The sequence below is a fragment of the Dreissena polymorpha genome, chromosome 6, assembly GCF_020536995.1.
Source record: "Dreissena polymorpha isolate Duluth1 chromosome 6, UMN_Dpol_1.0, whole genome shotgun sequence".
Taxonomy (NCBI): Eukaryota; Metazoa; Mollusca; class Bivalvia; order Myida; family Dreissenidae; genus Dreissena; species Dreissena polymorpha.
This window is the reverse complement of record NC_068360.1, coordinates 103,143,568-103,171,046: the sequence shown is the minus strand read 5'-3', so window position 1 is coordinate 103,171,046 and position 27,479 is coordinate 103,143,568. Positions and strand designations below refer to the sequence as shown.

Here is a 27,479-nt window from a genome sequence, read left to right as displayed (position 1 = left end):
TCGCATTGTTGCCATCGTACTATCGCATTTTCGCCATCGTACTATCGCGTTGTCGCATTGTCGCCATCGTACTATCGCATTGTCGCCATCGTACTATCGCAATGTCGGCATCGTACTATCACATTGTCGCCATCGTACTATCGCACATTTGCATTGTCGCCCTATGGATTTATTGTGTAACCACGATGGCACTAACGGTATTACATATTTGCTATTCATACAAATCATGTCCGCGCCATTTATGGGACTTTCATTTAATATTTAAAAGACATTTTGTTGCGATTATATTTTTTATAATTAAAAGCTGCCTTCCATATTTGCTTTGAAATTTTAAATAAATCCCGGCCTGCAGTTACAATTGGCAGTCAATTAAATTATTGAGCAATCGATCAAAGGCAATTTGTGGTCTGCGTTTTTTCTTGTTGATATGTGAGTGTCATGAACGATAGGTTCTAAAACACATTTTTAAGAATAGAGGACATCTGATAAATAGTATGAGGAGATTTGTAAATTATATTGAGTACACAACTTGACTAGTTAAGGTTAAAAATATTCAATATCCTTAAGCTCGGTATATCCTTTAAAAAATATAAATAAGTACAATCTTAGTGATGCTTTCCGCAAGAAAACTCCATCTTTAAATAGATAGACATGGCGGAGATCTACTCTATTTCAAAAAAACAAACCTTTTGTACAAGGTTTTTCAACTATGTTTACACATTCTGATTCACGTCAATACACATAAGTCTATAAGCTACTTACTTTTACATTGTACGAATTTGGAATGTTGAATGTCAGCATGCACTGCGCTGATCAAGCATAATAACTCGCTTTTATATCATTACAACTGTGTAAATGAAATATGGAACATTTTTAACTAATCAATGAGAGATTTTAATAGAAGTGCATACTTCCATGTACACCCTTTCTAAATGGATTGAACGCATAGATTGTGATTTTTCTAATTGTTTGACAATTTTAATTAGCTATCACCATGTGACAACAAACCTTACGTTATTGTGTGTAATATAACTTTTATCACAAGCATCCCCTCCATTAAGAATATGTCTTATAGTTAAACCGCTGGTTTTACTGCCTGTCGTTGTTTTCATGTTCTGCATTAGAATTGGGACCATCTTTTGTTCTAAGATATTAAAATGGTTATTTTGTCCGTAGGAATTTTACCATTACTGAAACACAAGTAAGCTTTGCGTGTATCACAGAAGGCGATATAGCAAGACTTTACAATCTTCTCAATACCGATTATAAAGTATGCACATCTGTTATTGCAAACAGCATGCATGTGTGCATGAATAAACTTATACGTAAAGGCAATATTGGTTTCATCGAAGGATGCTTTATTGGATACACTACTCGAATTTTGTTTGTGTCATTCACATTACCATAGCAGAAGAACTGGGTATTCTTGGTCTGTTACTACGAATTAACGTTGAACAATATAAAGAAGTGAACAAGACTTTAATTCTAATTTTTTGGTCGTTTTTGGATAAAATTATTTCCTGTATTCACTCTGGACCTAAAAAAACGTTCGTTTGACATTCGTTATGCAAAATCAGAAACATTACATGTGGTTCACTGTTTACTTTTTCACATCCAGCGTTGATGTCGTCAGACCGTCTTTCTTGTAACATTAACATACACAATGTGTAGATGAAGCAACAATTGTATTTGATGGATAAGATCAATTGATAAAAAAAATATTCTTAGTAGAGGAAATATTTTTTTCCGTTTCTGGAATAAAGATGGGTTTTGTCAAAACCAAACATGTACGGATCGGGAATAACGTTTTCTCAGACAGCATTACGACAACGAAAGGAACCAGCAAAAGTTTCATATATTATGTATACATATGTTGGTTCACAAAAGATCCAACAACTTATTTATAGTAATATGCTAAATAATCAGAAAAGTATCTCACACGGTGGAATTCTGGCCTACTCTCATATGCTTAGTACGAATAATAAAAACGTTTTTGATTTATTCGTATGACAGTTTGTCTCACCTCAAATCCACCCGAATGTGTTATTAACCATGAAACCACCGTTTTACTCTAACTATATATTGAATGGACATAGAACAAAAGATGTATACATTTGAAGTGAAGAATATTAGAACGGTGGTTTAAAATTAATACAAATTAAGTCTTATTAAATCTTCGTAAATAATATGGCTTTAACGTGCACACAGGGCAGATGGGAAATGGTTGGGTTAGGCAGATTATACATTACAAAATAATTAAAAAGCAAACCAGTATTTTCTGGAAACAATTATTTAAAAATATTGTCACATAATACCTCTGTACACTACCTTGAATACTGTTACTGGTATTTCTATTCTTATCGATTATAAAAAAGTTGTCCCGCAACTACCGCTTTCTCTTTTCTATGAATAAAACATTCAACATTTCAGCTAATTCTCTCGCAATCACGAGATTCGACTATATGTGGAAACAATATTCAACACATAAATAATTCACTATTTTTTAAAACTGCAAATAAACCGTGATGAGTGCTATTACGCCTCTCTGCATATAAATTGCAATTAACAAGTCAGCTTTATTGATCTTGTAATCTCAATAAATGTATTGTCGACAATCCTTTAAAATGAATATTTGCTGTCAGTGTGGTTTATATAAATAAAACGTTTATTGTACCCAATTTGCCCGGCTACCGATTGTGCTTTGCAATACATGTATTTCTATTTAATTCGTGTGTAAGTCAACATTTTAGACTAAACTTTTATTGGTACGAAATGGCAGGATACAGCTCTTAGTAATTATAGATATTGGAAAACTATCGACAAAGGGCCCAAGTTTGGAATCACACAATGTAATATAAATTCAAACTGTACATTATTCAGCAATAAAAGTTATTTAAATCAAAATCCATCAAAATAAAACAGAGAACTCGAAGTCGCAAGGGTGCGGAAATCGTAATTATATTCTCTTTTATAAAGACAAGCGATCGTAATTAAGTCAAAACTGATTGAAGCCAAAGTTTCTCGCTCCATAATTACCTGCACATTTAGATAATTTAATAATGAAGATTTAAACGACATCAACGCAGCTTTTAAATAGGAATTTTTTTACTCACAAAATGTTTGACGAATGTACGTTTGGACGTACTTACATACGTACAGACCTACAGACAAATACAATGCTTGAGCCTCAAACCCATACTTTGTGTGGGGCTATAATTAATTTTCAACTGATTCAAGTCAAGTAAAACCGATATCTCTAAATGGCACAGAACGTAATACTAGACCAGTAAGGGCGTATCCTGTGGATCACGATTTTAATATAAGTCGGCCATTGGACAGTTTAACTGAGATTAATTGATTATAAAGGATCAAAGGGCATTGACCGTTGATGTTATGACATATATCGGCCCGACCATTGTTGCTACGCTAAACGTTATGTATGCGACATTACGCCCAAGTATATTTTGCAACATTAAGCGTAGGTTGCGACATTTAGTGTCTGGCTTGTAGATATACAATACTAGGTCAGTGCCGAATAAAGCGAAATTTATTTTGCAAGGCTTAGAAAGATTTTCGGGCTGAGCAAAATTAAACTTCGCTTTATTCGGCACCGACCCAGTATTCGATTTATCCCATCAATTTTCGTATACGTCATATACCTATACGTCCCCGATTTTAAAGAAATAATGAAAAAAATACTAAAAAAAGTTTTGCAGCTTTAGCGGGAAAGAATATGAGTTTTGTAGTTTGACGTGTTAATAATGACGTTATGAGTACGCACACTAAATATTTGTAAATGTTTATTTTGGTTTTTGTGTTGCATCTTGTGTTTAAAATATATTACATCTTGGTATCAAACTGTTTGTTTTGTTGAATCTGATTCGATTTTACTAAAATGATTACTTTATAGTTGATTCCGAGTAATGGGACCATCGTCCGCCGCGCGTGACAGCTTTTTTTCAGCATTGCCGAAATAAAGGCAATATTCCACGGTGGTTTATTTCGACAATGCACGTCTGACGATGGGATAAAAATGAAAGTCAAATGCAAAATGTCCTGTCGATGCGACATTCAAATGTGGCGAAACATAATGATGCTATATTTCGCATCTTTATGTCGCAACAAATGTAATTCAGATATATATTGCAATATCAACGGTAAACACCCCACACATTTGAATCAGCATGTGTGTATTACAAATATTTATCTTAAAACGGAAAATAAAATTTAATGAACTTCAGTTGGACATCAAACGAAGCATCAACGTAGGCATATCATTCACAAACAATGAAAATGAAACAATCTTGACAAACATATTACCCAAACTACAAAAATTCAAAAACTGTCATTAATCATGGCAACACCGAAAACTAACCTTAAATGAAAAATATCTGTATTAAAAACATTCGCACTACCGAAATTATAGTATGTACTAACTGTTTCTCCAAAAACAGAAAATAAAATAACCGATGATATAAAAACGTCTATTTTGACTTCTTGTGGGATGGAAAAGCCGACAAAATAAAACGAAAACAGTTACTACTACTTGTAGAGGTGGGACGTCTCCAACAGACTAACATTTATTCCTTCATAAATTCCATCAAATCCAGCTGGGTCAAACTATACTCGATACCACTATTGGAAGTAAATTGGCATTGTCTTGTCATAAAATACTAGCCAAATATGGTGGGTCTTTACTTTTTGAATGCAGCATTATTGCGTCTCTAATACTCGATATAGCATAAACATATATCCAAATCTAATATACGATCAGCATGGAGTTAAGTCACAAATACGTTAGAAGGACAAAGCAATAGTAAAACAATTTTATGGAATAACAAAAACATAAACGCAAACAATAGTACTTTTTTATAAAGACTGGTTTGAAAAGATCATTAAATGTGTCGATTAACTATTTGATAACCGAATAAACGATCTGTATTCCTTTGATAATATATGCTTATTGTATAAAATCCCCGCAAAAGACTTCCTGATGTATTACATGCTAATAAAAAGTATTCCTTCACATATAAATTCTAGTATAAACACAACCAACACGAAAGACATAAGATCCCAATTTCTCGACAAACTCAAAACAAAACAACCCCAACGAACTATTATACAGTATTGACAAATTAACAATATCATTAACGAACCATCCCAATTCCAAATAAAATGGCAAAATATATTCCAAGAGCATGAATTAAACTGGAAAGAAATATTTATTTTGTCTTACAAAACAACAATCGAAATCACACTTAGAAACTTTCAGTTCAAATACCTCGAATAATAGCGACCAATAAATATCTCTTTAAATGCAAATTATCTAACTCTAATTTATGTGACTTCTGCGTTGAAAACATCGAAACTATAGAACATTTACTTTGGAAGTGCAAATACATCCAGCCTTTTTGGAATCAGTTGACATCCTTTCTAGAACAACAACAAATAAATGTTAAACTATTCTTCTTAAGTGTAAGTTTTGGAATTAATTCATTGAAATCATTTGAAGGTAATACTATTTTGTATTTTATTCAAGCTTCAAACCTCTTTTTTTCAAAAAACTATAAACGCAACACCCTAAAACAAAGCAAGAACATATTTAGATAACAGAAATTTGCATAAGATTGCAAAAACTTTGGAAATTGTGTTCACCATTGTACCATGAAAATACATGTATATACATTTGCCGTTCGTGGTTAAATTTTACACTTTTTAAAAATACATGAAACTCGTCTTCAATACATTTCTAAATGTCGACCAGGTTTAATGGCTAATTTATGACTTGAACAACGGAATCTAGCAACTGACTTGCGAGCATAAAAGTGAATATCAATAAACAATTTTTTTCTGGGTTTAACATAGATTTGAAGTGTTTGTAGGTATCACATCTTCATGAATTTCCCAGAGTTTCAAGCCAGTTATGTGTTTTCCAATTGATCAATCTTTTAGATGACATTAAAATAATTCCATATTTCCTATCTCTTGACATATCCAAACAAAACCAAATCCATAACGGTACAACATGTTTTTTTACAGATGTCTCCCAATTAGTTCTTACGATTTCGTCGTGCCGCTTTTACATAATATATTAATTTTGTATCGATCCTTTGTCATACTAATCAAATTACACCAATATTTAACGCATTTTAAATGATGTTCTATACAAAGCGGTAATCTACCACATTCTCCTAGTACCATGCAATTATTTACAGATTTATTTACACCAATAAACTATTTACAAAACTCGATATGTATGTTTTCATGGCTGCCTGAGAATTATATTCCGTATATCTCGGAACCATATGTAAGTATAGGTTTGGCCATTGAATCAAACAATTAAAAATATTCCGTATATGAAAAATATCCAAAGTTTCTTTGATATGATTTAATAGCAAAGATAGATTTTCGGGTCTGGGCTGCAAGTTTTTCTTTGGCTTTCCTCTATGATAGTTTAGGCGTAAATAATTTCCGTCGTTTGTCGATTTATTGACATACCAGTATGTTCACAAAATTCCGATTATATTGATTTCAATTGTAATCGTTGCTCTATCGCAGTGTCATCACAGCTCGCAGCGTCATCGGTAAAGAGATGCAAATTATGTCTGAAATGTGATAAAAATATCCCATTTGACTTTAAGATTTTAGAAAGGTAGACAACTCGTTTATGTACGAATTAAAAATTATTGTGCTGGCTACGTCCAATTGCCTAGTGCCGATGTGACAATTTAAGTTTTGCGTAACATTCTTATCATTTACCCGAACACATCCGCGTATATTTGAATACATGGATTTTCATACGTGATAAAGCTTCCATCTGACACCATTTTTACACATAGTTGTAAATAGATTATTAAGAATAAAACTATCAAATGCCATTTGGAAGTCAACGTATAGAACATAAAACCTACAACCAGGACTACACGTACATTTTTAACCATACATTGAAGAGTAAATAAAATGTCGATGGTTGAATATCCGTTTCCAAATCCGGCTTGTGATTTTGCTATTGTATTATTTAAATCTGACCATTTGCATAATCTGTTGTATATAATATTGTAAAATATTGTATACATTACATTAATTAGTGATATACCTCTATTATTATAAGAGTCGTCTGTAGCGCCTAACTTATAAATCGGCACAGTTATACTATCCCGCCAAGTATTTGGAAAATGCCCAGTATTAAGAATTTTATTAAATAAATCACGAAGTATAGGTTTTATCATAAACATCGTACTTATGTAAAATGCAGCCCCAAGGCCATCAGTCCCTTGCTATTTACAATCTTTGATTTTTGAAATACTTTGCATTATTTCTTCGTTTGTGATTTCTGAGTTTAAAATTTGATCTTGGTCATCTTCAGCTTCGATACCCTCTAAGTTTATATCAATTAAACTTGGTTGATTGTCTTTAAAAAGAAGGCCTTTGAAATAATAATACCATGCACATGGATATAAATTACAAGAATCTGTGTTGTTCGTCTTTTAATAATTTCCGGAACAACTTTGGTTTAGAACGCGATTAAAACAATTCGTGTCTTTTCGTCGTTTGATACACTTGTGTTTTTTTTTGACCGAGCACATATTTGTAAACTCTCGATATAGGGGGTGTTACATAGTGTTGATATTCCGATAATCATTATTTAAATGGGCCTATTCACGATTTGGTAAATTGACAAAATTTAAATAAAATTGTTTCAGATGCGCAAATTTTCGTTTTAGTTATGATATTTGTGAGGAATCAGTAATACTGAACATTTACCATGCTCTAAAATAGCCATTATATGCATATTTTGACGATTTAAAAACCTGAAAATTATAAAGCGTTGCAACGCGAAACGATTGAATAATTTGGAGAGTTATGTTATTGTTGTTATATTTTGTTAAACTTCGAGGATTGCTTATATAAAGTAAAAAATACATCAATCATTGTATGAGCACGGATGGCCGAGTGGTATAGCTGGTAGACTTTTACTCCAGGTCTCCAGGGGTCAGTGGTTCGAGCCCTGTTGAGGGTTACTTTTTTTTCCTTTTTTTGAATTTAATTCTTTATTTTTTACTGGAGCTTTTTAGATCCAATGTTTACATTTATCAATATAAAGCATTAAGTGACAAACTTCAATACATGGCAAAATCTTTGAAAAGGCCCCTTTAAACGGAATCTTTGTAATGCTGCGTATTTCGTTTGTTTAGCCGCGTTACATTCTCTACCCCTCCACGGTGATTAATTGAAGTGTCATTATTGTTAAGAGAGTGTGTTTTATTATAAACCTCCATATCGGATGCAGCGTATTTGTACAAATTTAATATTTAATGATCGCTTCGTCAATATTCGTACACGCGATTGCTTAAAATATTTGCGAAAGTTGTTAAGTTAAGATTGTTTTCAAATACTCTCGGGAAATTTTGCTCGTGTGCGTCTTTTTATTGATACTTTTCTATATTTGCTTAGTGTTTGCTACCGTTATTTAAGCAATTTTGATTGCGATAGTCAGCAAGAATATTTGTTTTTGCCCAAAATATTTCAGATCTAACAGGAAAATGATCAGACTCTCCCCGCATATCCACACAAAAAGTAGTATATGAAAACAGCTCAGTGGATACAACATGGTAATCAACAACACTAGCGCCATTATTTGCAAGACATGTAAAATTTCCTAAAAAATCATCGAAGGTACGCCCACTTAAAATATGCATACTATGAGTACAACTAAGTTCAACAAGTATTTTTCCAAAATTGTTGTATCGTTCTGAATCTTAATTATTTCGTGGGCGATCGAAAGGATCCGTATTATAATCAACATCTCATTTCATGTTTAAAATGTTATCTACAGTATCACCAGGAATTATTAATTAATTAATGTAATAAAGAATGTGTGCGTGCATTTAAATCTCCTGCAAGGTATATATAGAATGAATGAGAATAATGGTATTAATATTATTGATTCTAACATTTCTTATTTAGGAGATATTTATCGTGATGCACGTTTGTAATGACGTAAAGAGTAGGAACATATGTTAACAATTGTATTTAAATAATAAACGATGTAGGAGGTAACACTTGCTAGCTAGCCTGTGCTTTTTTAAATAAACATTAACACGATTAAAGATGTATGTTGTAACACATAGAGTTTAGTATTTTAAAGACTACATGTAAGTTCGTTCAAAATAGTATTGCTTTAAAAGTGTGTTTGTTACTTTTAATCGACACACGAAAATACAGTGTAATCTACGTAGGATGATATACCATGTATATTTCCATGAGATATCCAACGGCATTGATGATCACGTTTAATGACATTACAATATTGTTTGCTGTCTAATAATTTCTTTCCCATCGAAACAAACATATTTTTATGTCGCCCTATGCGCAAAGGTATATATATATGTTGTTTTCAATTCTTTGATATAAACGCTAACGACCATCTTTTTTCCAATCATGATTTAAAACAGTTTAAAAAACGCAAATGCTAATTACAGTAATTATTAAATGAAACCTTCAAGGTCTTCTTTTTAAACCAATTGTATCAAATTGTAAGTAACATTCCGAATTTTATCAAATTGAAACCTGAAGTTACGTTACCAGCTTATGCTACTTTATATATCATAATTATTTATTATCAAAACATTACCACTATAAAGAACATCTGATACTGACATTGGGTTAAGTGACCGTTTTATTACGTAGCAATAAATAAAAGTTGGTCAATTACTCTTAGGGCATTTACACCGGCAATATTAGTGTAATATCCTGCAGACGCGAGCGTTATCAAGCGTCATATACAAATAGACTTGGTCAGTACGGAGCAGACTTTATGACGCTTTATTGACTTTTGTTTTACGAACGTCATGATTATTTGCTAAACTGTTGAAATTTATATCAATTATATTCACCGGGATTTTACCTTCATGCGTTGTTGTTTTGATAGTTTTCCGATTAAGGATACCGCCTTGACAATCAGTGTCGTATTGGCAAACGCAGTTTGGATATATATATATATATATATATATATGAGGTATCGTTTCTCTGTGAACAGACAACTAAAATATAGTTTGTGACAGAAATGTGCTAGTGAGAGTAATCATGACTTTTTTGAGTGGTCGTTTCACATCATACCGTCACGAAGTACTATTGTTTTCTTTTGTAAATTAGTAAATTAGAATTGCACTCGAAAAGTACAACATTGAACAGTTATAAGTAACTCGCGTTAAATATAATTAAACAAATAAATGTAGATACTTATTTTGCATTTAACACATGTAATAACATTAATCGCAAAAACGTATACACCCGAATATATCTAGTCAAAATTAAAACGTAGGAAGCCATGAAAGGCTTACTATAAGACGGCTACTGGTTGCTTCATTGTCAACAAATGGAAATGGAGCATTTGGAGGAGTACACGCAATATGTGTTTGCGAACTACATGTGGACCTACGGATCGCCTATTCTGATTGTTATCGGCACCATTGGTAATGTTTTGTCCATCGTGGTCCTCTTGAGGCCAAGGTTACGTAAATCCACGACGATGTTCTACTTGACCTGCCTTAGTTTCGGGGACTTGTTCACCTTGTATACCGGACTACTGCGTTACTGGATCCACTCGGCGTTCAAAATCGACGTCCGAAATTTATCCAATGGCGCCTGTAAGGTGCACACTTTCCTCGTTTACTTGTGGCTCGATTTTACGGTTTGGGTTTTAGTGTCGGTAACAGTGGACAGATGCATATCCGTGTCTTTGCCGTTCCGTGTAAAACGTCTATGCACGATACAACGTAGTAGAATTGTTGTGACCATAATTTGGGGGATCATGTTTATCAAAAACATGCACTTCTTTTGGACGCTTTCATTAGTGGAGACTTGGAAATATAGTTGCGGTGGAAGTTCCCCAGCGGAAATTCATTTTCTACATTTTGTTTGGCCGTGGTTAGATATGGCCACGTTCTGCATTATCCCGTTTACGATAATGATAGTGTGCAATATAAAAATCATCTATAAGATGGTTAAAGCTCAGCGTAAGCTTCATGCGCATAATAAATCGTTCCAAAACGAAAATGCAACGGAACATATGAACGATTTTCAACGGCAGATATCCTATAGTCCTAATTGTTTATCGGCACAGCATCCTTCCCCACAGAATACAAGTACGTCACGTCGAGAAAGACCAATCTGCCGAAACGTAACTACGTCATCGACGCCCGGAACGTCAAAAATTTCGTCTTTGACGGCAATGCTTCTGGCTGTGAATACAGTGTTTCTCATCACAACATTGCCTGTGCAAGTATTGCTAATAGGCGAGGAGTATTGGTTCCCTAACAGGGACATCTCGGCGGAGCAAATAGCCTGGTATAGTTTCTGGTGGGCGCTTGTGAACATGCTGCAGTATTTGAACAACTCCATCCATTTCGTCTTGTACTGTCTGACTGGGCCGAGGTTTAGACATGAATTGCGTGGGATATTTAGGCGCAAGACTCGTGTTGGTGTAATGAAAGAACAAACGCAAACTGAATTTTGACTTTTTCAAATGATATTAAGGTTTTTACACAGTAACTGCTATTGAACGGTGTAGTGTCTCTTTTCCGTACATGGCATATATAACATACATGTGACAACCGCAATTTTTCAAAGGTATATTCAAAATTTAAATGTGCAACACTTTAAATTATTAGAGTGATTATACTTATCTCTTTTGGATACTAGTAATCAATTTGCATGATTTCGTCACATGCCTTACGTGTCTGCAACATTGTTCGATCATTCGATGCGTTAATCATCATAGTCACTTGCTTGTATTTACATATAATTATAATGATTAAATAATTTAAAACGCTGACAATTTTGCGTTGCGACTTACATTATATTTAAGATACAAACTTCGGTAGTTTTTATTTCGAATATTTATTATTCATAACACACAAATGACCATACAAGAACAAAGAACACAGCAAACTAAACTACGCTAGTTTTCTCGATTTCTGGCTTCTGACATCAGCCCCGTGTTGACCAAATCTGGATTAGTGTAATCAGGGCGTCACCTGATGGTTATAAAAGATAAGAAAATACACTATGCATTAATTGTGTGTCGATGTAAACAAAAACACATCATATTGGTCAGGTAACTGTAAATCATCGTCATCAAGCCATGCCAGCCATGCGTTTAGCTTTACCGTGTCAGAATATTGCTAGCATTCTTGTGATAACAATAGCATTAACCTCTTGGGAATTGTTGGCATGGAATCGCGCAGCTTAAACGTTGCAGAGGACAAATTATCACGAAATATTTATGTACGAATATAAAAATGTTCAACGTGTGTTTTTATGTGCGTAATCAATCTAAAATAACAAAAAGTATCTATTAGCAAACCATAATGAAAAATGTATATTTTATATGTATATTAAAACTCGCCATATTTAAATGCATGAATTGTTAACAACCAATTTTAATTGATGGTATCCAATTGAAGTTATGTATGAAACCGCATTTAACCACATTCAATACTTGCATGCGTTTAGTATACCTTTCCAAATGCCTCGTCTAGGATCATCCTTTCTTCCTGCGCCGAGAGCCCTCAACAGAATCTGCTGTTGGTTCGTGCGATTCTAATGAAATCAAGTTCATGATCAGTAAACATGGAATTGCTCAGAATCCTAGACAAAATAACGGACCGTTCGCGAAATCATGTTAACGCATTAACTTGCAATTTTAGCGTAACCGGAATGGTAAGGATGTAATTATAACAATAAAAATCAAATTTAATAACTTTCCGGAGAAAAGAAATGTTAGAACTGAAGCCACGGACACCACATTTGACTGTCGATATACCTGTATAAACGGATACTTAGAGTAAACTGCATGATATTGAGAACCTAGTGTAAAAGCTTTCCAATTAGAGCAGTCAAATCTATAAACATTGCAAACCTAAGTTAGCCGCAGTGTTTCTGTCCTGGAGTTTAAGTTGGTCAAACGAAATTTCAGCGTCGTCGAACTTCATATGACGATATATGTGGTCGGTGTCTTCAGTCAATTCTTTATAAGTGTCTGATATGACCTGCAAGATACCAACGTCACGAACTGTTTATCAAAAAAGAGAAAGTAGTAATCAACAAAGTACGTAATGCAATATTGTAAGAGACCGCTTTTTAGTAACTTGACATAAATATTCATGTGTCGAAGTCCTTCAGACTAGATGTGCATGTGTTTTGATCCATTAAACGTTACACAATGCTTGAATTCTGTTTAAAGCTGCCTTATGACATTATTGTTGATAATATAGATATGTTATATATATATATATATATATATATATATATATATATATATATATATATATATATATATATATATATATATATATATATATATATATACGTGCTTCAGTATTATGTCCATACTCGACATATTCACCAGTGTGTATTTAACCCTTGAGCTAGGCACAGTATGTTGCGCACGTCACATCGTTTCCACACGTGAATAATTTATGAGAAGTTCTTTAAAAAAATGCCTGATGTATTATTCTCAGTCCAGACAAGCTGTGCCAGGTCGAAATTTTAGTCAAGTAAGTTTCCGGTCGTACCTTCATATTCATGAACTCCTTCAGTTATTTTATATTGTATTTTTCATTTTTGATAGTAAACATAGCAAACAAATTGAATAGGTCCCTGTTGTAAATCAAATATAACAATTTCAGCTATGTACGGTGGCATAGAGGTGACATTCACTTCTCTTTTTTTAAATTTCTCTCCTCTTTTTTCTATTTCGTGGCAACGACATAGCTAACTCGTGGCCACGAGATAGAAAAAAGAGGAGAGCAAAACTAAATAAAAGCGGAGTGCAATTAAAAAAAGAGCGGTGCAGTAAATAAAGGCAGTGTGCATTAAATAAATGAGGAGAGAATTTTCGTCATCTCGAGATCCCGAGTTAGTCAGCCAATCAAATTTTGCGTAACATGTGTAAATATTCTGTACGCATATATATAACTGGTCAAAGCAGGCAAGAATCTTATATAGTAGTAGAAGAAGTAGTAGAAGTAGTAGTAGTAGTAGTAGTAGCAGCAGTAGTAGTAGTAGTAGTAGTAGTAGTAGAAGAAGAAGTAGTAGTAGTAGTAATAGTGGTAGTAGAAGTAGTAGTAGTAGTAGTAGTAGTAGTAGTAGTAGTAGTAGTAGTAGTAGTAGTAGTAGTAGTTGTTGTAACAGCAGCAGCAACAACAACAGCAGCAGTAGTAGTAGCAGTAATAGTAGTACTTATAGTAGTATGTTATGTTATATCAGAGCCTTGCCTGCTTTGACCAGCAATATATATGCGTACAGAATATTTACACATGTTACGCAACATTTGATTGGCTGACTAACTCGGGATCTCGAGATGACGAAAATTCTCTCCTCTTTTATTTAATGCACTCTGCCTCTATTTACTGCACCGCTCTTTGTTTAATTGTACGCCGCATTTATTTAGTTTTGCACCCCTCTTTTTTCTATCTCGTGGCCACGAGTTAGCTTTGTCGTGGCCACGAGATAGAAAAAAGAGGAGAGCAATTTAAAAAAGAGAAGAGAATGTCACCTCTATCCCACCGTAGCTATGTATAAAATACGTAGGAATTGCCTAACAAAAAAAACGTTAGAAACTAGAAATCGTTCAAGATGTTGAAGCATTTGAATTGAGAATACAATATATAGCGTTAACCCGCTTGGGGAGGTAACACTGCGAAGTTAGCGATTTTACTTGGCAGGTTTTGATTAATGGGAAGATAAATGCCGATCTTAAACCAATTGCGCAATAATGGGTTTACAATCGAACACACAACTCAAATCTACAATATCGCAGCGCGGTGTATTTAAACGCGATGTGCACAAATATATGCCACTCCCACATTTCCAATGATATGCAGAACTTATTGCGCAGTTGTGAATAAATGAATGCGGAGGTAGGACAGTGGCGAAAACTGGGTTCAATCTGACATATTAAGTGAAACGCCGAAAAACCACGTCATTTCGTATTTCATTGAAATGTTTGAATATTGCTTTACGTGCAAAACAGAACATCAACAAATTAGTCATCCGCATTTAAGCATTAACAACGATAACACTAGAAGATTGCAGTCTTATGCAAGTCAACCACATACGATCATAAATTTTTACCTTGTCTATGAATTTTTTTAAGTCAATGGCCGTCTTCCCGCATGCAGCGTCGTCTCCACCCAAATAATAACTTCGGTTGTCACTTCCGTCATGTTGAAAAATAGTTGTTTTAAATGATATAAAGACACCTGTTATAATTAAGGCGAATACTCCGGTGTATAAATGGTGTATACGAGTCATTATTGATTATCAGTAATAACTATTAAGTTTAGTATTCGTAAATATTTGTTCACCAGTACACTTCGATTGTTTAGTAATCTGATCACCTGTGACCCCCTAGTTAAATTTAGTAAACGACTGGAAAAACATATGTACGTGTAAATATTTGGGATTCTTATCTTACACGCAATTATAATTATAGAACTTCACGTCACCTACATGTACACAAAAATGTACCTGAGCCCTCATACTTTTCCGAACGGAGATTATTGAAATGTCTCTATTTAAGTGTGTTTGATTAAACTTTAGCTATTAACACATGTATTATTCGAGATAAACATGCACGTGTTCGTACTGACGAAGATGTGGAAAGCCGTCTGTTTTTTCCATGTTAAGTATGTCTTATCTAACATCTTTTGGTATTCCATTCATTATGAATAAGTTTCAGTGAAAATACTAGTCGAGCGTTATCAAGCTAGAAAATACATTCTTCATGGCGTTCTTTGCAAGACATCTCGTTTTAATGAGCGTTTCACTGATCAGACTCATTTGGGTAGATATCACGTCTGGTTTAATGTGATAAAATTAACCCTTTTATAGCAATTATCTTACGTCATCTGTCAGATTTCAAGTTGTGCACTACACCATACCCGTTTCAATGACAAACAAGTTTGCGAGTTCATTGCAAATAAATTAAAAAGAACAATGTTGTTTATCATAATAATGTTTATTAGTAACGCATAATGCATTATTCATATAAAGAGCCACGTCGCTTATGTTATGTACAAATGTGTCAGATGAGCAGTTTCAAAGGTATACAACCATCGACTGTGAAATATAACATGGGATTCACCTATTTCTATGTAAGTCGGTTTTGTACATATTAATTACTTCACACATGCAGATAGCAACATGTGATCTCATGATGATTGTTCAATACATACACATGCAACGAATATTTCAAACAAAAATGACGATGTACATTTCCCATAGGCAAACTCGCCACACTCCATACAATAGCACATGTGGATCAAACAAATTTCAACCATTATCAATTTCATAATAATTCCATTCAAAACATCATCCAAACAGCCGCAGTTCACAACATGCAATGTCACACAATTCAATGGTATTTATAGTGTCCTAATGATAGAGATAGAAATATTTAAGAGCAAAATCAGTCTCTGTGCTTGGTCTTCTTAGATTTCCGCCGCTGTTTACTAGTGCTGCGTGACCTCGACCTTCGAATGCCTGACTTTGACCTTGATCTTGACCTGCGTGACCTTTTAGGACTGAAACATAGAGACATTTTAAACAAGTGAATACATTTTGCTTTTCTTTTCTCGAAGTGTTATTCTCTTCTTGTACTTAAAAAATTGTATGATTGTCAGTTTGGTTTATATGCTGTTACTGAGATGTAAAGTGGCAGATTATGAATCTTTGTTATTATACTATCACAGTTACGTGCTAAAACTTAAATGTGTAATTAGCAAATAATTCTGCATAACTATCATTTCAAATACATAAACTTGGACTTAAATGACATACTACACGTAATAAGTGATGAGGATGTGATAGAGTGACATTTGGTCTACAGATTACATACATTTACTACAAGCTGTCAGTGATTACACCGTCTTATACATACAATTGTAAGACGCATTGCCTTCAGGGTATCAGTTGTGACTTTCTAGTAATCAACACCAGCTTGTACAGTGAGAAGGGAAAGGCAGCACAAGCTACTGTAAAATACCTTTTAGCTCGTTTTCGTTTTGGACTGTCCTCGTATTTGTATTTGTCCTCGTGTTTGGCTGATGGTGACCCTGACCTGTGTCGTTTCCTACTGTCTCTGCTTGGGGATTCACTGAATTCCTTCAATAGATTAGAATAATGTGTTGGATTTAGTGGGTTTTTTAATTAATCTATGACTGTTGATGGACTTTCTTATAAATTTTTTTGCGTTTTTCACATTTTTTACACTATTTTGTTACATTTAAACTGGACTACAAATGCTTGTGATTATCTGACAGACATGTTTTGTCAAAACATTCGCTAACAATTATCAGTATTTGACAGACTTCAAACAAAGTAAACTTAGTTGTAAATCCTGTTGCTTTTGGTTAATCACATTCTTAGGGCTGACATAATGTATCAAATAAAATATTCATTACCTTAGCAACAAGTTTCTTGCGATGATTCTCCACTTGTTCCGCGATTGACATATTCGGTTTGCGGGTCCTTTTACCCGCCTCAAGTTCGTCTTGGTAACGCATCACCTTCACCTAAAATAACGTTCAGTAATGTATGCCTTCATAATTGAATATCATTCTTTGGATTTCACAAATGTCACAATTTAACCTTCACCTTTGACTTATTATGATCATTCATGCAGCAAATACAACAAATTGCTGTTGTCTTTCAAATGTAAAAACATTTTCATCCGAACAATGAATAACACAACATTTTATCAACCAGTGTATAATAAAAAAAAACAGGTATATAGGTTATAATAAATTTTGACACAACAACTTAAAAAAACAACAACAAGACAAACATCAATCCTTCATAGTAACACAACACTCATGTCAGTGTAATGTGAGGTCCAAACCCCATTTCAGAACGATATAGGAGGTAAACAGCACTTGCTTCCCTTACAATCTATAAATTCCTCTTTGAAACATACAATAAAGAAATGTGGAAAGCCACAAAACTAAGTAGTCTTGTAAATAAACCCTCTAGAAGTCAGTAAAAATTGCAGAAACAGAAGCATACATATTTTTTGAAACACAAAATGTTGTGATTTTCCTTTGTAAGTTTGTTTGATTTGTTTTAAAGGAGTCACTTAACCCTTTCCCACTTAAAAGCAAGGTGAAAATGGCTTTCCAAACAACATAAAACAAGAACAGTCTGCTAGTAACTTGAAGTCTGTTAGGGTTTTACGCTGTTTGCTACTAATTAGTAGCTATCGGTGGAAATGAAACCTTTAAAACTTGAATCAAGTAAGACAGGTCTTTAATTAAACTTTGTAAGAGACTACAAACTCGTCATATCTAAGAGGTAAAGGGTTAACCTTTCACTGGGTAAGCTGGTTTACTTGTGCTACGTGCACATACTAATGCCAGAAACTGACAACAGCCCATCTTGAATCAGACAAGGGGTGGGGTGGAGAGGCAGGGAAGAATGGCTTCATACATCATTTCAAGCCCAATCCCCACAAATGGCCTTTGAGTCTTTATTCACTTATTGACCTCATTTTTACAGTCACCAGTCTCACCTCAATCTCTCGCAGTTTTCTCCTTCTCTCTTCAGACATCTCCTGAGACTGCTGCTGCCTGGGCGTGCCGTACGATGTCTCACTGCGGCTGTCATCATAGTCACCATCCGACATTGCCTCACCGTCCAAGTTTTCCTCCTCTATTGGCCTTCAGAAATTCAAATGTCAAGCACTGATATCATAGAAACAAAGATATTGATATCCAAAAAGTGTCTTGCTTCATTAACATATTGATCTTTCACTTCATCAAAAAAGATTAATTATTTTAATACCGATGCTTACACACAAGGATAAATATTTTAATTTCTGTTTCATTATTAAATAATATTTTTTGTATTGTTATTTGTTTTTACAACATTCATAAGTAGTACAAGTATTATTTCAATATGAAAACTGTAACCTTCAGCTGAAATTCCCATATAGCAGACTTGTAAAAATATCAGGACCATAAAAAACAATTGTACTAAAAAGAAATACTATGGTAACTAAGAGCCTTGTTTTGATAAAATTGGGCCTAATGCATGTGTGTAAAGTGAAGACACTTTCAGTCTAACCTTGATGTCTGAGATTTCCCGTAAGTATAAATTCCATAAAAGCAAAAAGTGTTGCCCCTAATGAGCCTGTGCGGACTTCACAGGCTAATGTGGGATAACTACGCAAATGCATTCCGCTCAAATATCCCAGAAAACTCATATGGTAGCTACGGTAATGAGAGTGCCACCTACTCTCCATCGAGGTCCTCCTCATTCTCCTGCTTGCTGTCTTCCTCACCCAACATGTCCCATTTGGATGTCGTCATGGCTGGGAGAAAGAAAACAATAATCTCAATGGGTATTTATTGACATCGTAATGGCTAAGAGAAAACTAACTGAGATTTTGATGTGCTTGTTTGAAGTTTGGTTTAAACCTATAAACCTATCTATTTTAGCACAATTGCATCCAAACCCTAAGGCTTATTGGTCATTAGTCTGTTTCCTCTGCAGAATCAGTACTTGGTGTCTTTGGGGGAGATCTAAAGATTGCTCTCACAGTGCGAATCAAAGCCATGACCTGTTGGCTAGACGAACACTATATCCACTATGCTTCAGCGACACATGTGTTGATTACCCAATAGTAATAATTGATAGTGTAAATCATGGCTATTAGATAACTACAGAGAAGGAATAAATGTTCATTGTTATGAGAAAACTGGACTTAATGCATGTGCGTAAAGTGTTGTCCCAGATTACCCTGTGCATTCCACACAGGCTAATCAGGGATGACACTTTCCGCTTTTATGGTATTTTTAGTTTCAATGAAGTCCCTCCTTACTGAAAATCAAGTTCAGGCGAAAAGTGTCGTCCCTGATTAGCTTGTGCGAACTGCACAGGCTAATCTGGGATAACACTTTACGCACATACATTAAGCCCAGTTTTCTCATAACAAGGAACATTTATTTTCCTCTAAGTACATAATCCTGGTTTGAATATTTATGCTAAATAAGATACATACTAAAAATAACCAAGGAAATAAATTGTTTTCACAAACATAAGACTGGCATTGCATTTAAAATTCAATAAACTTACCGTACATATTGTACAAAGAGTAATTTGTTTCTAAAACACAAAGTCTTTGAAATGTGACTCGTATTAATTTCAATATGTGTACAATATTTGTGTATGTAGAATTTGAAAATGCTAATACTTAAAATATTTGTTGGGTTGGTTTATCTTAGATTTGTATTCACAAGAAACAAAGATCACCAAATCCAACTAATTATCTCCTCATTTAATGATTTTCCATCAATTGTTCACATGTTCAAAGTATTTAAACTGAAGAATTTTGAGGGAAATATAACATTATGACTTAAAAACAACAACAGAAAGAAGAGATGTGTTTGTCAGAAACACAATGCCCCCTAATGCCCTGCTTTTTTTGTTGACCTTTGACCTTGAAGGATGACCTAGACCTTTTACCACTCAAAATGTGCAGCTCCATGAGATACACATGCATGCCAAATATCAAGTTGCTATCTTCAATATTGCAAAAGTTATTGTAAAACTTTAACCTTGGTTAAAGTTTTGTTACACACACATACAATGACTGACTGACTGACTGACTGACACAATGACAGACAGACAGGCAAAAAACATTATACCCCCGATCTTTCTATACAGGGGCATAAAAATAACCAATAATTGTCACTGTTATTTCTAACTGTTTCAAACAGAGAATACCAGTTTTAAATCACTGATATTTCCCAATAAATCTCAGGAAAGCATAAAATACGAACATACCTTGGGCTTCCAGTTCCGTCTCATCCACAGTTTCCCACTTTGATTTCACAAACTTGTTCAGACCAGCATCATCTTTCCTTTCCTTTACCTCCTTCTCCTCTTGCTTTATCACACGCACTGTATTAATGCACATTATACAGTATAAAAAAATCACTTTTTGGGAATTGGCGTATTTGATTTTTTGCTAACAAATACATTATTAGTAAGAGTTGCATTTTCAATACTATATTTACAAAGGTTAAAACCATAGAGCTCAGTTGAATAGGGAAATATATTGATTTTGGTTTTTAATGTTACAATATGCAACACAGCAACGCTAAGCTTTATTACAAATGCACTTTACTCTAACAATTACATTTGAACCCCCCAGACTTTCACTATAATATTAGAGAGTAATTATGAATGAATCAATATTTTGCATCAAGCTCCATGCTTCAGTTTGTCCAGCAAGTTCTAAAGAATGTTGATTGGGCTGGATCTGTTACTCATTGAAAGCATTATATGTTGACTTTAAATGAAGACAAGAGACTAAAAAATTATACAAACGTTTCCAAGAAGCATTCTTTAAAACAGTACTAAACTGTTATTTGTTTATTGGTTTTGGGTTAACAAGTTAAGGCTTAGCAAGTACTTTTTAAAAGTTTAAATTGAAGACTAATTTTAAATTATTTTAAAGACACTTTCAAAATAGAAATATACAGAACTGATTACATAAATAGAAATATAACTATAGCTATATGGCTTGGATTCTGGGAATTCTAATATGTTATTCTAAGAGACAATATAAGTAAGTTTTATAGGGAATTTTTTTTAATTTAATACGAGGAATAAAATACCTAACAAAGGGGCAAATGAGATTATGTTGACGGAACAAATTCAGATAGACTAATGAAACCATTTATTAAACAAGAGCACCGCCTTGCGGGTGCAGACCGCTCATCTATTTTCTTTTTAAAGGTGAAGGGACTCTCATTTTTAATCACAAAGGAGGGAGGGGTGGAGTGAATAGGGGTGTATAGTGTGGGGGCGTGGACATTTATTAAATAATCTTCCAAAAATGAAAAAATATCGGGGGTAAGGGGGGGTTGGGGGGGGATTCTTGGGTGCGATGGTTGAACGGTATTTCAAACATAAAATAATAATAATATATATGTGTGTTTTTGAACCATTCAAAAAAAATAATTGGGGGGTGGACGTGGGGTGGGGAGGGGGGGGGGGGGTAAAGTGTGAGGGTGTGGTGGTCATTTGTGAGAAGATCTTAAAAAAAAATTTGCGATGGTTTGTGTGGAGTCTATTGTGGTATGTCAGTAGTAGTTTTGTCAAAGTATCAATCAAATCTAATCATAAATAAAGAAGTTATGGCAATTCTAGAGAAATTTAATAATTTGACCTTGAGAGTCAAGGTCATTCAAAGGTCAAGGTAAAATTCAACTTGCCAGGTACAGTAACCTCATGATAGCATGAAAGTATTTGAAGTTTGAAAGCAATAGCCTTGATACTTAAGAAGTAAAGTGGATCGAAACACAAAATTTAACCATATATTCAAAGTTACTAAGTCAAAAAAGGGCCATAATTCCGTAAAAATGACATCCAGAGTTATGCAACTTGTCCTTTTACTGTACCCTTAAGATAGTTTGCGAGTGTTCCAAGTATGAAAGCAATATCTATGATACTTTAGGGGTAAAGTGGACCAAAACACAAAACTTAACCAAACTTTCAATTTTCTAAGTATAAAGGGCCCATAATTCTGTCAAAATGCCAGTCAGAGTTACATAACTTTGCCTGCACAGTCCCCTTACGGTAGTTAGTAAGTGTTGCAAGTATGAAAGCAATAGCTTTGATACTTAAGGAATAAAATGGACCTTAACACAAAACTTAACCAAAATTTTCAATTTTCTAAGTATAAAAAGGGCACATAATTCTGTCAAAATGCACGCCAGAGTTATCTAACATTGCCTGCCCAGTCCCCTCATGATAGTAAGTAAGTGTACCAAGTTTGAATGCAATAGCATTGATACTTTCTGAAAAAAGTGGACCTAAACGCAAAACTTAACCAAAATTTTCAATTTTCTAAGTATAAAAAGCGCACATAATTCAGTCAAAATGCACGCCAGAGTTATCTAACTTTGCCTGCCCAGTCCCCTCATGATAGTAAGTAAGTGTACCAAGTTTGAATGCAATAGCATTGATACTTTCTGAGAAAAGTGGACCTAAACGCAAAACTTAACCGGACGCCGACGCAGACGCAGACGCCGATGCCAAGGTGATGACATTAGTTCATAATTTTTTTTCAAAAAATAGATGAGCTAAAAATGGGGGGTGGGGTGGGGGGGGGGGGGGGGTATAGTATAGTATGAGGGTGTGGTGGTCATTTGTGAAATGATCTTAAAAAAAAAAAAAAATAGGGGGGGGGGGGGGGGTATTCTTGGGTGCGATGGTTGGACGGTATTTCAAACATAAAATAACGAAAATAAATATTTGTGTTTTTTAACCGTTTCAAAAAAAATAATTGGGGGTGGGGGGGGGTATAGTATAGTGTAAGGGTGTGGTGGTCATTTGCGAGATGATCTTAAAAAAAAAAATTAGGGGGGGGGGGAGGGGATTCAGGGAGGGGTGGGGGTGGGGGGGGGGGGGTATAGTATAGTGTGAGGGTGTGGTGGTCATTTGTGAGATGATCTTAAAAAAAAAAAAAAAAAAAAAAGGGGGGGGGGAGGGAATTCGGGGGGGTGGGGGGTGGGGGGGGGGTATTCTTGGGTGCGATGGAAGGTATTTCAAGCATAAAATAATAAAAATAAATATTTGTGTTTTTTAATCTTGTCAAAAAAAAAACAATTTGTGGGTGGGGGGGGGTGGGGTGGTGGGGGGGTATAGTATAGTGTGAGGGTGTGGTGGTCATTTGTGAGATGATCTTAAAAAAAAAAAATAGGGGGGGGTTCGGAGGGGGGGGGAGGGCACGGGGGATGGTTTGGGTGGAGTCTATTGTGGTATGTCAGGTAAGAGTAAAATTTTCAATTTTCTAAGTATTAAAAGGGCACATAATTGTGTCAAAATGCCAGTCAGAGTTACATTACTTTGCATGCACAGTCCCCTTATGATAGTTAGTAAGTGTTGCAAGTATGAAAGCAATAGCTTTGATACTTAAGAAATAAAATGGACCTAAACACAAAACTTACCAAAATTTTCAATTTTCTAAGTATAAAAAGGGCACATAATTCTGTCAAAATGCATGCCAGAGTTATCTTACTTTGCCTGTCCAGTCCCCTCATGATAGTAAGTGTACCAAGTTTGAATGCAATAGCATTGATACTTTCTGAGAAAAGTGGACCTAAACGCAAAACTTAACCGGACGCCGACGCCGACACCGACGCCAAGGTGATGACAATAGCTCATATTTTTTTTTCAAAAAATAAATGAGCTAAAAATTATTAAAAGAAATAAAAAAAAATTGTCTTCAAAATATAAAATTTCCTTTCAATTTTAATGTAAACAATCAAGCAAAAAAAGAAGACATAACAAAATCATATTTCATTCAATTTAAAAACTAGAGAAAAAAACAAGATATACAAATTGCCCATACAAGGTTCGCCATCTAAGTCCTCTCCGAGAGGCATTCCATCTAGGTCCTCCACCCTCTGTGACCTCCTCGGGTCCTTATCCAGGTCAGGGTCAACCAAAGGGAGCCCGTCAAAGTCCGGGTCTGGTAGGGGCTCACCATCCAGGTCTGGGCCCACGGGTAAAGGGGTTTTCGGGGTGTTTGATCCCAACTGAATAATAATACAATTTACGACCTGTCTTTTAATACTAGAATCACATTTAAAAGGCTTCAATTGAACCCTACGATACTTATGAATAGCAAACAGCCTAATACCGCAACAGATTGTGAGTAACTCAGAGGCTGGTTTTTGCTGGTTGCGTATAGCCATTTCAATTTTCATTTGAGCAGGAAAGGGATGACAAATATTAAAATGATGTGGAAATTAACATATTTGCAACATGACGGTTGGTTTGTGTTTTATAACAATGAAATGGGTAACATTTGAGAAGTTTTACATGTATTGAAATGCCATAGAAGTAAATGTTTTAGCAAAGTGAAGGTGGGGTTGTCTTTGATCAGATGACACGTGACGGCCCATTTGGTAATGTACTTGCACAGGGCTATCTAATTTCTGTAAGTTAACACTTAAAACATTTCACAACCGTTACTCTGCTTTTTGCCATATAAGTCAAAAGCTACACATTGACCCATTTAACTTGCAAAACTCTATTTGGCTACAACTTTCTCTTCATAAAAACTCATAAAATAGCTAGAATAACACACATAATTGAGTGGTTTCTGAGAAAACTGGGCAAAATGCATGTGCGTTAACCCTTTCAGTGCGGGAACCGAATTTTAAAGGCCTTTGCAAACAGTTTGGATCCAGATGAGACGTCTTATCAGGATCCAAACTGTTTGCTATTCTGATAGCAGTGTCCGACAAATTTGTTATTTTTCAGGTAGCCCACTAAAAATATTTGGTAGCCCATAAAATTTTCCTACAAAATGATAAGAGGCAGGTTTTCATCTTTATTTTATTTCTTCATTTACATATACATAATATGTATACATACATATACATAAAACAGCAAGTAGTCTGATGTACACAGTCAATATCGTAAATTAATGTTACAGTACAGGCACCGTGTACTAAAATGTAAATGTACCAAAGAATATCATATACTACATTGTGCACATGTATGTGTACTTAAATTCGGACAGCATGTTAAGTCGTAAACGTAAATAAAGCGTTTAGATGATCAATAGATTGACTCGTATGGTGTTAATCAATGCAATTGCCCTTTTTAACAACAAATACCGAGTTTCAAGAAATCAAGAGTATTAAATCATTTATTTACTTGTGTCCGACTTTAATTACACATAAGAAACCGTAGTACTGTCCGAATTTACGTATTGCATCCGTATGTTACAACACTTGTGTGCAGTCAGTATACAATACAATAATTGTTTCAATAATGAAGGAACTGATACAGCGTAACGGTAACGATACAGCGTTTTTACATGATATTTTATAAAGAGAAAATGTCAATACCAAATAATTCGCGAGATACCCGGGCACTTTAATTGAAATTCACAACGAAACTTTTAATGGAAATTAAATGATCTCATTGTTGTACCCGCTACGAAATTTTTATTTACAAATAAATACACCCACGCCAATTTTCGCGCGCTTTTAACAGGACAAAGAAATTCATTTCTTAAATGTAGAATTTTGTAACCTAAAAAAGCTGTACACAACGCGTGCAAACCGTGGCAGGTTATTTACGCATATTGCAATTTAATGGTCCTGATTGGGAGCTTATTTCATCATATCTTTAAATAGAACCATATGCCGAAATTCATTTGACACTTTAGAAAATTTCAAAAGTTTCTGTTTATGACTCTTATCGTCTATATTACCCATCCATTATTTGGTTTAAAAAATTTAAATCGGGCATATATGGGATTATTGATTAACAGTCGATTAATCCAATTATTAATTGACAATGCAAACTAATTAGCAGGTGTTAACCGCGTTCACAAAGTTGTCATTAATATTCATTTTCGGTTTCGTTACCGTTTTGAAGAGTCCGCTATTGTTTTGATTTATTTAATGTTTGGCGTCCTTGGATATTTAACGACATCAAAAACGTTGTCGCTATTACTCATTGTTGCGGTTAACAAAGAATTCCAAACTGCGAAATGTATTGCTCATGTGCGCCAACTATCCAACCGGCTCTCATTATATTATTAGCAGACGACAAATGTTGATTCTGATTGGATGATTAAAATACATAGTTACTGTTTAAGACATTACCGCAAGTGATCGGTGACTGATTAGATAATTGATTGCACTTTATTATCGGATTATAAGCAATACACAGTGTACAAACACATGGTCAGCGTGTTTATTCTACGTATGTCTGTCAATAAACCGGGCTACCGCTCTTATAGATTTATAGTAGCCCGGCGGGCGTCAGCTGGAAAATTTCAGTAGCCCGATGAAAAATTTCGGTAGCCCCCGGGCTTCGGGCAATGGATTTGTCGGACACTGTGATAGTATTCTTTGAAAAAAATAGAAGAAAATGCTAATTTTAGAAATTCAGCACATGACATTTTAGCAGACGACAAATTTCCCAGCATGCAAAGGGATAAGTGTTGTCCCACATTAGCACAGGCTTATCAAGGATGGCACTTTCCACCTAAGTTGGATTTTTGCTAAGAAGAGACTTCCTTAAACAAACAAGAGCTGTCTCCATAGGATGACATATGCCCCCAATAAACGCTTTGATAGAAGTTATTGAAATGCACTAAGTGACCCCGTGACCTAGTTTTTGACCCGGCATGACCCATATTCAAACTTGACCTAGATATTGTCTAGATTCAACTTCTGACCAAGTTTGGTAAAGATTGGATGAAAACTATTTGAATTAGAGAGCGGACACGAAAACTGTGACAGACTGACAGTGCGAAAACTATATACCCCCTTTTCTTCAAAAGGGGTCATAAAAATGTCATAAAAGCGGAGTGTTGTCCTTGATTAGCATGTGCAGACTGCACAGGCTAATCTGGGATGACACTTTATGCACATGCATTA

At 34.7% G+C, this 27,479-nt stretch overlaps 3 protein-coding genes across 6 annotated transcripts in view; 2 read left to right on the top strand and 1 right to left on the bottom strand.

The window, feature by feature from the left end:
* LOC127834929 (uncharacterized) overlaps window positions 1-27,479 on the top strand; it is a 438,004-nt gene that overhangs the window by 279,440 nt on the left and 131,085 nt on the right. The window lies entirely within an intron of this gene.
* Window positions 4,045-11,518, top strand: LOC127835963 (beta-1 adrenergic receptor-like). The gene is made up of 3 exons (XM_052362381.1): window positions 4,045-4,127; window positions 6,559-6,584; window positions 10,350-11,518. Exons 1-3 carry the CDS (start codon window positions 4,045-4,047, stop codon window positions 11,516-11,518), a joined length of 1,278 nt encoding a protein of 425 aa, XP_052218341.1.
* The window catches only part of LOC127834926 (U2 snRNP-associated SURP motif-containing protein-like), a 36,378-nt gene continuing 24,904 nt past the window's right edge, over window positions 16,006-27,479 (bottom strand). For all 4 annotated transcript variants that reach the window (XM_052361052.1, XM_052361054.1, XM_052361056.1 and 1 more), the window contains exons 17-23: window positions 24,425-24,611; window positions 20,848-20,964; window positions 19,297-19,372; window positions 18,572-18,719; window positions 17,469-17,579; window positions 17,051-17,169; window positions 16,006-16,589 (exon numbers count right to left, since the gene is read on the bottom strand). In XM_052361052.1, the coding sequence (XP_052217012.1) occupies window positions 16,475-16,589; window positions 17,051-17,169; window positions 17,469-17,579; window positions 18,572-18,719; window positions 19,297-19,372; window positions 20,848-20,964; window positions 24,425-24,611 (873 nt within the window). In that variant the 3' untranslated portion in view covers window positions 16,006-16,474. The remainder of the gene's footprint in view (window positions 16,590-17,050; window positions 17,170-17,468; window positions 17,580-18,571; window positions 18,720-19,296; window positions 19,373-20,847; window positions 20,965-24,424; window positions 24,612-27,479) is intronic.

Excerpts from the sequence above, each read along its gene's own strand:
- LOC127835963 (XM_052362381.1), top strand. The coding sequence starts at position 4,045 with ATGCAAAATGTCCTGTCGATGCGACATTCAAATGTGGCGAAACATAAT. Across the intron at positions 4,128-6,558 it reads ATCTTTATGTCGCAACAAAT|TGTCATCACAGCTCGCAGCG; the intron begins GTAATTCAGATA and ends GCTCTATCGCAG. Across the intron at positions 6,585-10,349 it reads CACAGCTCGCAGCGTCATCG|ACGGCTACTGGTTGCTTCAT; the intron begins GTAAAGAGATGC and ends GCTTACTATAAG.